This window comes from Ips typographus, linkage group LG1, assembly GCF_016097725.1.
Source record: "Ips typographus isolate SLU linkage group LG1, UJ_Ityp_2.0, whole genome shotgun sequence".
NCBI lineage: Eukaryota > Metazoa > Arthropoda > Insecta > Coleoptera > Curculionidae > Ips > Ips typographus.
In genome coordinates this window covers 16,221,803-16,235,649 of record NC_138422.1, presented here as the reverse complement: position 1 = coordinate 16,235,649, position 13,847 = coordinate 16,221,803, and the positions used below count along the sequence as shown (strand labels likewise).

General features: G+C 35.3%; 3 protein-coding genes across 4 annotated transcripts in view; 1 reads left to right on the top strand and 2 right to left on the bottom strand.

Moving 5' to 3' along the window:
• Positions 1–13,847, top strand: part of Mnr (Membrane-bound Notch regulator) — a 90,359-nt gene that overhangs the window by 323 nt on the left and 76,189 nt on the right. The window lies entirely within an intron of this gene.
• stg1 (stargazin-like protein) overlaps positions 1–13,847 on the bottom strand; it is a 268,226-nt gene that overhangs the window by 202,151 nt on the left and 52,228 nt on the right. For both annotated transcript variants that reach the window (XM_081980762.1, XM_081980770.1), the window contains exon 2: positions 1,036–1,601. In XM_081980762.1, the coding sequence (XP_081836888.1) occupies positions 1,036–1,303 (268 nt within the window). In that variant the 5' untranslated portion in view covers positions 1,304–1,601. The remainder of the gene's footprint in view (positions 1–1,035; positions 1,602–13,847) is intronic.
• Positions 3,463–5,667, bottom strand: LOC145725839 (uncharacterized). The gene is made up of 2 exons (XM_081974734.1): positions 5,512–5,667; positions 3,463–3,850 (listed from the first exon to the last, which is right to left on the bottom strand). The coding sequence occupies exons 1-2, from the start codon at positions 5,576–5,578 to the stop codon at positions 3,519–3,521; spliced, it is 399 nt and encodes a 132-aa protein (XP_081830860.1). The 5' UTR covers positions 5,579–5,667; the 3' UTR covers positions 3,463–3,518.

The following is a 13,847-nucleotide window of genomic DNA, read 5'->3' as shown; positions in this document are numbered from 1 at the left end:
TTTTTCCTAAATGTAATGTTGTTATCTTTCGTGTAGTTAGTGGCGGCAGAAAATATTAATTAACAGTATATTACAAAATACGTGTTCTAATAATGCAGAGTTGTTGTTTACCAAATGAGTGCTACTGCATCATTTTGTTAGACTACCATCACAAGAGCAACTGCAAAAACTTGTGAAGATTTTCCTGCCAATATGATAAAATTAAAAAGTTATATGGGGAACAACTGAGAGAAGAAAGAAAATGCAATTCATAAATTGCTTTGAATCACTAGAATCGTAGGTGACTATACAAGTATTACACTAAACGTACTACACTTACACTATACACTAGTTTGGTCTGCGAAAGCAAATTTTGACATAAAATATCTGAGAAACAGTTAAAGATATATGCAAATTACTTGTTTTAGCAACTGCTTTCGGTATTTTTATGCTTTTATATTTTAAGCTTTTTGATAATCATTTCATGTGTTTCTTGAACAAACTCTATTCTATATAACAATCAGACTTAACATACATTCCTAAATCAAAATTCAACGGTTTCGGGATACAGTGTGTCAAAAGTTACATTTTATTTTAGTTTCTTATGAAATTAAATAAATAAATATTTTTTTAGTACTAATATGGTTTATTACTACAAACTTCAAATATTTGCGGTAAAATATTCATAAATTTCTTAACCGAAATGTGTGTCATATCCGGTAAATTATGCGTACTAAACATATTAGAAGTTCTGTTCCGCTAATTACCCTCACGACTAGGTAATTAATTAAAGAAGAAACAATGATCCGAAACGTCGGTAGCTAATTTATATATTTTGATAAATTGCTTTAAAATAAGCGAGAAAGTAAAACAGAACTCTTGGCGAAAACGCGATAACAAGCTTAACGCGTGTTGGTAAATTGAGCTCCGCAGCCTTCAAGGGGATTAAATATGGAAATTCCGCTTTTATGCGAAACTTATATATACCAGCTCACCGAGTGAACACAAAGGATAATCCTCATAAAGATGCGGTTAAACAAGTTGCAGTTAACTTACGGTTAGTGAAGCAGTAGGTCCACAAACCCGACACGGTTCGTTTGGACAAAAACTCCATGTCTCCGGTGCCGTTGTAGCGGGGATTGGGCATGCGCTCCATAGTATGCAACCATCCGTTGGTACACACGGACACCACGACACTAGCGACACTAAGAGTGGACAGAACCGGCACTAACAACCAAAACACGTCCAGTTTCGTTTTCAGCGGTTTTATAATCAATTCCTCCTCGTCCGACTCCTCGGAGTTCTGATGATTTAGGCGGGCCATTCTGGACGGGACAAAAACGATTTATGGTCCGCGGCTAAATGTCCGAAATCGTCGTCCGCACGCAAAAACCCCCGACATTTTATTCTAGATTTATTAGCGGTTGTTTACATATTATTCTCCAAGTATTAATTTAAATTTGTCCTGGTTATTTTCATAGAGGTTTTGAGTTATGTACCGAATAAACAACGGTAAATCGCGACCGTTTAGCGTTTGCGTTTTTTTGTGGACGCCATCTTGATGATAATCCAACTATTGGACACTTGGAGTTGGTTTTATTCAGACCTCAAACATGGTAGACCTGAAAAATAAAAAAAAATTTAATGATTGAGCACTGTCACTTAAAACAATTTTCGTGCGAGAAAGTATCACTTTTCGCACTAAATAGATAAGTAACTATTAAAACATTCTTTCAAAGATGGTTTAAATCTCGTTCACTTTACCAATGTACTGCGGTAGGACCGTAACCGAAGCTTTCAAGGACCGCGAGAACAAGTCAATTCAGTGGAACATTTGTATTAATACGGATATCCCGGCTTAAGCGCCAAAGAAACGCTATTGAGCTGCTTTAACCGGGTTATAAATTAAACCAATTTCGTTCGTTTCCAGGGGGGAAATCCCCAGCGGGTGATATATTTTATGGATTTTGGCTAAATCTTTACGTACAGCCCGAACTGATAACGCTTAGTGCAGTTCTAGTTACTGCTTACATTGCTGCGGTGTCGAGATTGCACGTTTTGATTAAGCTACCATTTTTCCCGCTAAATGATTTACAATCCCGTGGTATTACAGGTGAATAAAGTAGTATAAAACGTCAAAATTGAAAATCTATTATTAGCTAATTTTTTTTTTGTTGAAAAGAATTACAGATTTCTTCCTCTATTAACAACAAAAAATAATAACTAATTAAAGGGGTTAGAAGCAAAAGGGTTGAAATGTCTAATTACAAAATTAAGAAATCTGTACTTCAAATTTTTATGTAAATACCGATATAAAAAGTGTAATATACAGGATGAGTTAAACGGCCAAACCTATACCATGCTTAGAGCATTGGATTTTAAGCAGAAAGTTGTACCGAGATACAGGGTGATAAAGTTTCAGATTTTTTAAAGGTTTTATTACATACATTGACATAGCAAGATTAGTTTTTCTACATACACTACTTTTTAGGACTTCCACAATTACAGTGTTCAGATTGTAGTGAAAATGTACAGGGTGATACTTTTTCAGGGGTCAATTTTATCCTCCCAAACCTTTTTGAAGAACGCCATCTAATTTTTTCTTCAATTTAGAAACGTTTATGTCTCTTGCATTTTTTTCGTATCTGTCTCCATGTTCTTTATTTGCAAAAATGTCTAGAAGTGCATGAATATTCCCATAAAAAATTGTATGAAACAGTTACAATTAAAATTTTCCACTGTAATTGCGGAGATCCTAAAGTTTATGTAGAAAAATGAATCTTGCTATGTCAAGAATGAATGGTTATATTATAAAATCTTTAAAAAATCTGAATCCCTGTATCTCTGTATCAACGCATTTACAACTTTCTCGGACACAACTTTATTACAACTTTCTGCTTAAAATCCAATTCTCTAGGCATGGTATAGGTTTGGTCGTTTAACCCTGACACCCTGTATAATTTGCTCGAAATAACACACTATAAACTAAAAGAAAACAAAGAACACATTCAGCGTTTTAATTAAAGGCAAAAATGTCATTTAAATTTTTATTTCTAACTCCTTTAATTAGAAAATTGAAAAGCAAAAATATTATTATTTGTATTGTGTATACTCTATAATATGGGAAATAATTAATTTGACTTCTAAAAAAAATATTTTATTATAGAACTAAATACAAGCACATTAGTTAGGGTGTCGCATATGCGAAAAAAATAAATAAAAAAGGCTGACGTAACAATAAAACATTTTCCACCTGTTCCTATTATTTAATATAAAAATTTAAAAAATATATAAAATTTGTCAAGGCTTGTCATTTTGCATCTAAGAGTAACAATACATTACAATGATATTTAATTAAATGTTGACTTTTTTATTATCTGATTTCTTTGTTCTATTGCTTGCTTTAGGATTTCCACTTGTCAAGTAGGGTTAATTAACTTTTTTATCTGCACTGTTCAAGGTAGTACAGCAAAATTTTACTCGTTCATATTTAACGTGTATTTAATATTTTTCATTTTTGTTTTGAATTTTACAACAATTTACAAACAAAGTGTGGTTGTAGCTAGAGTGGTGCCGGTTGGCCTTGTACGTCTAGTGGGTGTTGTGGGTCTGGTACGTCTTGTAGTAGGTCTTGTAGTGGTTGTTGTGGTTGTGGTTGTTGTAGTGGTCACAGACAGGTTGCATACAGATGTAGGGTCAGAAGGCCAGACGCAAACTTGATTGCTCAAGCTGAATTCGGTTCCAGTTGCGCAAGGCATTTCAACGGCCACCCCATTGGCACATTGGAGGAATTTAGTACAGTCCCAGGGATCAATTAGCAGTTCGCCTTGATTATTAGAGCAGTCGACTTCCGAAAGGCCTCGACGAACTCCTAGCAAGCCACAAGATTACATAACCTAAAATATATTTTTTGTTCAAACCGACGTAAAGTACTTATTTCACGTACTGTTTTGTGGCCGTGAAATTCACTTTTACGGCCGGTATCTACAGGGTGCCTCACCATTGGGAACTCTTTTATTTGCAGAGTTATAAGGAAGTTTAAATTGGGGAAAATTTGAGCAATTAGAAGTCGATTAAAATGCCGCTTTAAAAATTTAAAATTTCTTAGTACTTTCTGAAATATCCGAAAAAAACGAAATTTTGGAAATTAGTTTTTATTTTTTTAACAATTTATTTGATAAGATAATTGAAAACAAAGTCACTTTACCATTGCCACTTTCTTTCCTCTACAATTATATATATTTTTTCTGATTATGGGGATGTGTCATATGATATGGTTCAAATTGGCAGTTTATTGAAAATAACGAAAATTATGTTTTAATTAAAAGTTTCTTGAAAATAACAGCTCAACAATTCCCTGTTAAGTCACTTGACACTTTTTCACGTGACATCATTGAAATTTTCAAACCAATGATTTTCAAACACTTTTTAATCAATTATTGATTGACGTTATTTTATCGTACACTTCTGGGTCTTTTCTGATTTATTTGATGAGGAATCTAAAAATAACTGAAATTTTTCTGTCGTTTTTTGTCTTTTTATAATATTTCATAAAAATCTCAGTTTTTGACAACCATCATCAGTTTTTAGGTTTTTGTTTTGGCCACGCCATATTAGATGGAATTTTTCTTATTTAAAATGTATTTTGTTACAGTTTACCTAAAATAACACAAATTGTATCTTCACTAAAAGTGTCCACGTACATGATATCAGTCAACAATTTATTAAATTAGAGCGCTTTTCGTGTCATCATCTGACAGTTTGTCACATGATCATTAGTTTGCAAATGGCAGTAATGTCACGTGGCTAGTATCATTTGACTAATCGAGGGACTTTTGAGATGTCCTTTTAAAGGCTCCTCTTTGCAAAAACATATTTTTTGTGATTTTTACGAAATTTCAAGACTGAACCATAAAATATGGTACATCATCGTAATCAGAAAAATAGGCTCTATTCAAACATGCCAAAATGTAATATGGCGACCATAAAAAAAGATGAAAGTTGATGATAATAACTAAAAAACGAAACGTTAAACATCAAAAATGATGATGCCTCGTTGTAGAGGAGAAAAAATGACAATGGTTTGTCTTTTGTTTTCTGTTATCTTAATTTTTCGATTGGCAAGTTTAGTGCAAAACTAATGTATCTCTATCCTACTCTATCAAATGTCATTGAAACAACATGCCAATACACTGATTTGCATTAAACATGCCAATCGAAAAAGCCATTAGTAAAAAAATAAAAACTAATTTCCAAAATTTTGTTGTTTTTCGGATATCTCCGGAAATACTCAATTTTTAAAGCGGCATTTTTATCGACTTCTTATTGCTCAATTTTGCCCCAATTTAAATTTCCTTGTATCTCTTCAAATTACCGAGATTCCCTTGGTGAGACTCGTAAAACGGACACCCTGTATAGTTTACGTCGTTTAAACAAAAAAATTTGTGTAAATTTCGACCGTGAAACTTTAGTTTTACCAACATAATGGTATTTCATAGCCAACGTATACAAATAACAAGTTGGAATACTTACTTAAACCCTTAGAATTGACGTAAACTGTCATAGTGACAACCAAAAATAGAGAGACCGCACCTTTCATCGTGGTCGTTGATTTGATGAACTAACGCTTGAAAATTGTTGAATTTTTATACTAAAATCAGCAAAGCATGTTGACCTGTTTTAACTCTCTGTAATCATTACAATTTTTTTTATTACAATATTTGTTCAAAACGCTGATAAGGTACAATCTCGTACTATTAGGATTGACAGTACAAATTTACAATGGATTTATACTGTTTTTGAGATATTTAAACTTTTTTGTTTAATTGTTCCTATTAATCATATTTGTTATAAGGAAAAAAGTGGACATTAATATATAGTTTGACTGAGAACTTGTAGTTTGTGGTATTTCCTTTTTTGATCGATATCTTTCGGGACACTTTGTTAGAACCTTGTCAATGTAAGAAAATAAATGTGAATCATACGTCACAAAATAATGAAAATCTTATCAAACTAAATTAAATATTGACTTTAGAACATTGAAAAGTTTTACAAATATTTTGTTGGTGTGTAACAATCTCAAATTTAAAAATGTTTGCTTTTGAGGAACCGTAGAAGAATGTAATTTATTTACTTTTGAGTCGTTACAAAACCCGTTTTTTTTTAACCGAAGAAAATTTGCCTGAAAGAATAACCCGACCGCCAAGAGATACACATTACAAAAGCAAAAGCAATCTAAAAGCGAATCCCATGATTAAATAAAACCGACCCTCCCCTTGGGTTTTCCTTTTGTAAAACATCTAATGTAATCGAGCTAAACGAAGTCTTACATGGAGCTAACAAACCGCTCAGATATAAAACGTCCCGAAAGGTTCAAGCTTGACGAATCTTCGTCGAGGCTGATTTGGGTGCGACAACAGGATGAAGTCGGACACTGAATAAACACGTCCCGAGCGCAACTAATCCGGTTATAACGTTGCCGACCGAATAAAATAACTTCTAATTGGATTTACTCATATTTAGTTCGCAGATAATTACGTTGGCAAGTTGAGTGTGTGTGTGTGTGTGTCCTTTCCAGTCCATTACGCTAATGTTCTATGGAAAAACACTGTGGCAGATATGTATTATAACGCCTCCGGTATCGTTCACCTCAAGATAATGAAGCTTCCGGCTAAATGCAGATGATAATGACGTAAGAAAACTCTTTTGTATTCGACGCCCGACTGCACTGCACCAAAACAGCAAGAAGATTAATATACTTTACGAAGGCGGTACAAAAGCCGAGCCGGTCCATCCATAATAAGTCACCATGACGAGTTATCGGAAATGACTGAACGCGAACAATCCCCCCCGGAGGGGTTAGTAATTTATCAAGGGATGCGTTCACCAATGAATCTGGAACGACCCCCCCGTTTTCTTAATTCACTCATGTTTTGCAAATCATTCGACTAGGTTCCAAAGACCCGGATTTTAATGGGACGACATCATTAAATTCAGATTTCGTAATCTAGATATGGCTTGTGACGAATCGAGTTTGCTTGAGGCTCGTTAACCTAGTGGAAGTTTGCGAATGATGACATAATGGTGAGTACACTTTAATAATGATTTGTTTTATGTAAAGGTAAGTCCACAGATGCAGTAATTGCGTAAATCACAACACTGTTCGTAGTTTGTGAAAAGCAGTAAGCTGAAAGATGTTTATTTTTTTACCAATCACAAACTATACCCACTATGCTGAGATTTTGATAAATGGTGCACATGTAGAGTTATCATTAGAGATAAGACACTTTGAAATAGTGTCATCAATTTACGTCAAGTCAATATTAAACTAAAATTTTTAATATAAAGCGTGTTTTGGTGGAATCTAATGTGCAGTCTAAATCTCAGCACAGTAGTAGTAAAATGCAGTTTTCAGTTTGCTTCTTTTTTACCCCAATATTTGTTTGTAAGATCATTTTCTCAATAATTTCCGGATGAAAACTGCTTAAAACTAAAAAATATCCATCAAGTAGCATTCGAACTATTGCAAGAAACATTTCTGTTAATCATCAAGTTTTGACCTGAATTTCAGATGGATTTATACATTTTGTTGCTCTTATTATTGGTTATTCGTGTTTGGTCTTGTTTGCAGAGCTACTAATAACGCGTTAGTTAGTCTAAATTTGTAAAATGTTTGTCAAATTGGTTTTCTGAGGCACACTTTCGTTTATAGAGGATTTTTTTTAACGCAGAAACACGTTTGCTGAAACTAGTTTGTTACCAAACCAAAACCGCAAACTGCATGCATTTGACAATTTTCTCAGGTTATTTTAACGTATTTTGATCGCTTTATGTATGTCATAGCAATTATTTTATAAATTAAATTTTTCTCAACATTCATCTATCACTAATACAAGAAAAAAAATTTGTTTTTTAAAGTAAAGTAAAGTAAAGTAAAACTATATAATTCTTGCGTCCAAAATTATATTTCTGCCAGGCTAAAACACGAGATGAATTACAAAAAGATAAGAAAAGCAGAAAAAAAAGCTACCAGAATAAAATCCAAATAATTTAAAACCGAATAGAAAGAAGAAGACTATCAAATTGGATATAGAAAAATCGACAATCTAAACGTCTCCAGAAAAAAAAAGCAGATTGAAAAAAAAACACCAAGGAAAGGAAGCAAAGAAAGAAAAGACGCTAAAACTAGTTGATATAATTATTTTAAGTGAGTTACTGTTGAAATATGCAATAAAAGTTGTTAAATAAACTGTAGACACTGCCTTTTTTTGTACAGTTAATAGAGTCACTCACAAGTTTCGGTAACGTAGTCACTCCCACTATTATTATTTTTAGTTTTTGTAGGTTACACTAGTTATACATTTCTCCACACACTTTCAATACTAATTGAGTTTATTGTTGTAAATTTATTGAAATAAATTTAATTAATAATTAACAACCTGAATGTAATTGGCATACAAATTAGAAGCAAAAAACTAATAAAAATTAATCGAGGTTCAGCGGCAAATAAAAACATTTTTAACATTCGTCATTGAAATTGGAATTATATTCTAGCAAACTAAAAAAAGGAAAAATTTAAAGATCAGAAAATCAGAAAATATATTGCAAAAAATATATTTTCTGTAAAATAAATTGGATTCTTCTTAGATTAAAAGAAAAAGAATTGAAAAGAGATCTCGATCCTTAATACTGTTACGGTCTGGGCCTACTATGCTCGATACTTCTTAACGAGCGCTCGCTTCGGGATGAAACCGATGCGCCGCAATATCTGGCCGGGCGCGTATTAAAGTAGGCCACAGTTAGGAAGCGCTACCTGGAATATTCTTGAATGGTCAAGGCAACCCGCGAAGCGTTTTGCGGTCATTCTAGAACGTGGTTTGCGAATATAAAAGAAGCGGCGTCGACGACGGCAGGAAGTGAAGTAGTAGTAGAGTAGTAGTGAATTTGAGAACGCGGTAAAGTTTAAATAGTGAAATAGTTGTGGAATTGTAATAGTGTTTTTAGTAGCTGTGTTAATTATTGTACGGAGTGTTTTGAAGTATTAATAAAGTTATTAATTGTTGAGTTAAACTGACTTTGTGGGAACCTACGGGAAAATCGTAACAATTGGTGTCAGAAGTGCGATCAGACTTTAGTGCGACGTGAATTGGAACTAAACTTCGGGTTAGAGACTTGTGTTCAGAACCGGACTAGAGATTTTCGGAACAGTGGTGTGTTAAATTTATTTTATGCCAATAACAAGACGTTGAAGTGCAAACATGGAGGCCCAATTTGAAGCTATGCTTAAACAAGCCAAAGAAGATCTAGAAAAGATTCGAAAACAAAACAAGGAAAAACAACGAGAAGAAAGAATTCGTCAACAAGAAAAGGAAGAACAAGAAAGGATTCGACAACAAGAAGAAAGAATTCGACAACAAGAAGAAAGGATTCGACAACAAGAAGAAAGAATTCGACAACAAGGCAAAGAAGAACAAGAAAAGATTCGAAAACGAAACAAGGAAGAACAAGAAAGGATTCGACAACAAGAAGAAAGAATTCGACAACAATACAAAGAAGAAGACAGAGAGCGGCATGAAAAGCGTAACGTAGAAATATTGAACGTTCTAGCGGGGACCAAGACAGAAATCCAAGAGTATGTAACCCATAGTCTCAATAAAATTCAGAATGATGTTCGGGAGGACATTAATAAAATTCAGATTGATGTCAAAATAAAGCTACGCGACTTAGAGCGGAAAATTGACAGCAGAAGAGTCAACTCTACAGTGATCACCGGAAACGGGCTCAACAAGATCAAGCCTCCCACATACGACGGTCAAACTTCATGGGCAATGTACCAACTCCAATTTGAGGCCGCTGCAAATGCAAATCGATGGAGTAACGAGGAAATGGCTATAGCACTGGTGGTGGCATTACGTGGACCTGCATTGGAGCTGTTACAGACTCTGCCTATCGCCCAACGAAGCAACTATGAAGCATTAGTAGCTGCATTAGAACGTCGTTATGGGGATCAACATAAGAAAGGACTGTATCGAACGCAATTAATGGCAAGACAGCAGAAAACTGGTGAAAATCTAGAAGAGTTTGAAACCGAAATTCGTCGCCTTGTGCATCTGGCTTACCCAGCCGTCCCGGATGAAATCCAAGAAGAACTTGTGGCACAGTATTTTGTAGATGGGATTCGAGATCTGGAGGTAAAGAAATGGCTGAAGATGTTCAAAGGGAGCAACAATAGCGAATTACTGGTTCGAGCGCTGGAAGTTGAAGCTGCGTGCAATGACTTTCAGCCAGAGACTATTCAAGAGGAAAGAGTACCGCCAGCCGATCATGTTGCTACATCAATAAATAAAATTGAATCAATGGTCGGCCAATTAGTGCAACAAATGGCAGCATCAGGAAATAGTCAGTCCACACAATTAGAACGATCACGCCCGATCACTAGAGTGGAATGTTATCGATGTGGACGCAAAGGACACTATAGAAGGAATTGCAGACAGCTGTCTTGTTCTCCAAACCCACAGTGCCGACGAATTCAGGACATTAGAACAAATCACCGGAACTCCTCTGCTAAAAGAAACATTACTTGTTATATTTGTGGACGTATAGGACATTACCAATGGAATTGCAGACAGCAGTCTCGTTTACCGACACCGCAGAACTGGCGTAACCAGGAGCAGGAAATGAAGAATCCGGAAAGACATTTACCGCGATATGTAGAGGATCGTCAAGCTTTTGATAGTGATTTAAGGTACCGGAAAGGACAAATTCATAATGGTTGGAGGATTGGTCAAATCACGAAGGTGACAGATAAAGAGGCTACAAGAAGAATGGAGAGCAGCGTTTCTAAGGAAGACATAATAAAAGAGCAGCGCTCAGACTCTGATTTGAAAGTAATCAGAAGATGGTTGGAGAAGGATTTGAAACCGGATTGGCAACAGATTTCCAGATATGGACCAACAGTAAGGGGTTACTGGTTGCAGTGGAATTCGCTTCGACTGCGAGATGACATAATTACTCGCAAATGGGAAAGTCCAGACGGAAAACGCTTTGTTTACCAAGCAATAGTGCCCAATTCCTGCAAAGAGAATGTGCTGCGAGAACTACATGACAGTCGCGGAGGAGGACACTTTGGAGTAAACCAGACTTTGGCTAGAATAAGAGATCGATTTTACTGGATTAACTTCAGAAAGGACGTTGAGGAATGGTGTAAACGGTGTGACCAGTGTTCGTTACAGAAGGGATCCATCACAATTCGGGAACTTGAGAGAGAGAAGATGAAACCAAACAACGACCGTATGAAGATGACACTGGACCACAGACCAACTGGTGGCAATTATAAGAAAGGTGATGCTGTGTGGATGTTTCAACCCAGGAGGAGCAAAGGATTAAGTCAAAGATGGCAACGACACTGGGAGGGACCTTACCATGTGGTAAAAAGGTTAAATGACGTCGCGTACAGAGTCCAACGCAGCCCCAAAGGCAAGATGAAAATTGTCCATCTGGACAGACTCAAGAAATACCAGGGATTAGATGAAGCGGATCGGGACGATCAGCTTTAAGAGGGGGGCAGTGTTACGGTCTGGGCCTACTATGCTCGATACTTCTTAACGAGCGCTCGCTTCGGAATGAAACCGATGCGCCGCAATATCTGGCCGGGCGCGTATTAAAGTAGGCCACAGTTAGGAAGCGCTACCTGGAAGATTCTTGAATGGTCAAGGCAACCCGCGAAGCGTTTCGCGGTCATTCTAGAACGTGGTTTGCGAATATAAAAGAAGCGGCGTCGACGACGGCAGGAAGTGAAGTAGTAGTAGAGTAGTAGTGAATTTGAGAACGCGGTAAAGTTTAAATAGTGAAATAGTTGTGGAATTGTAGTAGTGTTTTTAGTAGCTGTGTTAATTATTGTACGGAGTGTTTTGAAGTATTAATAAAGTTATTAATTGTTGAGTTAAACTGACTTTGTGTGAACCCACGGGAAAATCGTAACAATACAATGGATACTTAATAAAATATTAGCTCATTCCACAGATCTTCTTTTATCAGTTCGTCTCCTTTTTTGAATTTTCTGGTCAATTAACCATCTCAATCATTTCAACTCATTCATGTTTTTGATCAAAAATGGGGTAAATCAATTTTTTCAGCCAAATTTATAAAACAAAAAAAAACACAAAAAAAAGAGAGACAGTTTGAAAGACTGATTTTGAACAAAATAGATTTTTTCATGGATATTCAAAGTACAGAAAAATGCACTGCAAATTTGTTGCATTTCAACCTAAAGCTGAATAGCTGATATATTTTTAGAACATCCATAGTCAGTCATATAATGGGTTCGGTCAATATCTCAGAACAAATTTGGCGGTTTTGAAATTTTTGGGCTACAAAATAATTCAAGAGTCTACTTAATCACGTAGAGAACTAAATGTACCTACTTGATTAAGTAAGTATTTTGATTTACCAAAATCGAAAGAACACACAGTCTTTTCTCATAGTCAATGAATGACGTCATTAAGATTTGACATTCTGAGGTCTCTGAGATGACTTCATACGTCATGCTAGAACGTCAAGTCCTTTATAAATACAGATTTGCTCTATTGACAACGTGGATAGATAAAATGTATGTAAGGTAGAGTCTTATCTACTCCAGTTATGTTACAAACTAAAAATAGTTGATTGTATTGTAATTAATTAGTTTGCCACATTTTTTTTTAAATTGCCGAGTTTATTAGCAATGAGAAATTCAAAGCATTATCAAATAACTTAGCAGGGTATTCACGTGCCAGTTTGGGTCGCATAGAACCGTTTTTCCCAAGGGAGACGCTAAGCTGCCTCAATTTGCCCTCTGACAATACGTTGTTTGCGGCGCTCCCTTCTTTACGACCGAAAACGAACTTTTTTGCATTCTAAAGACACCGGCAACTTTCCTCGATAAAGTTCCACACGTAGATGTTTTGAAAAAGAGATTCGCGAATTTTTAGTGTGAATTTCCGCTCCGACTGCGACCGATTTGTGTGAAGCTACATACAGTATTGTTGATTAGGGCCCTTTTGATTATGCGCTGTAAACTCAAAGGGCGTGCATAACACGAAGCCAATTAGTTACATATCGGCATACAGATATAATTTGAATATCTCGTAAGTCAACACGAGGAACGCTAAATTATTGATTGTGTCGATTTACAACCCTATATTAATTAATTAGTTAGTGTATTGACGTAGCTGGAGATTAGCCAAACAGTTTAGTTAATCATGGTTCCAACACAATTATCCAACACTAAGTTTAAAGTTACATTTACCAAGGAAAAGCCACATACAGAAAAATATTTAAATAAAATATTGCACGGCGGGCACATATTTGAAATGCTAACAGTGGAATAAATTTTCAAGCGTGTTTACCCGGATCTTGATATGGGAACTATGTAAATAACGTAACATAATATTTTGATGTCTTGCGAATATTAGAAAAACTGGCTATAAATTGAAAATTGAACCTTTTTATACCTTTACAGAAAAGAAAGCGTGAAATTTAATTTACTTCAAAAGGGAAAAGGTGCACGTTCGAAACAAAACACAATAACAGGGAAAAAAACTTCATAAATTCATCAAAAATCGAAATTAGGTGGCATCAAAATTTAATTAATTTTCCTCTCTATTTATTTTGCCGCACTGAAACCTCGAACGAATCATTTTAACGTTATTTAAAACCGTTAACAAAATAATCAAAGCTCGCCTATTAAAAATTCAGCGTCGCGCATAATTTGATCGTAAATTTAAAATTTTCCGGCAATAATCCTATACCGTAAAACACCACGCCACTGACATTGGGGAAGATTTTAAAACAATAAATCAGGACGAACAGTTCAAAGGGCCTTTCAGATG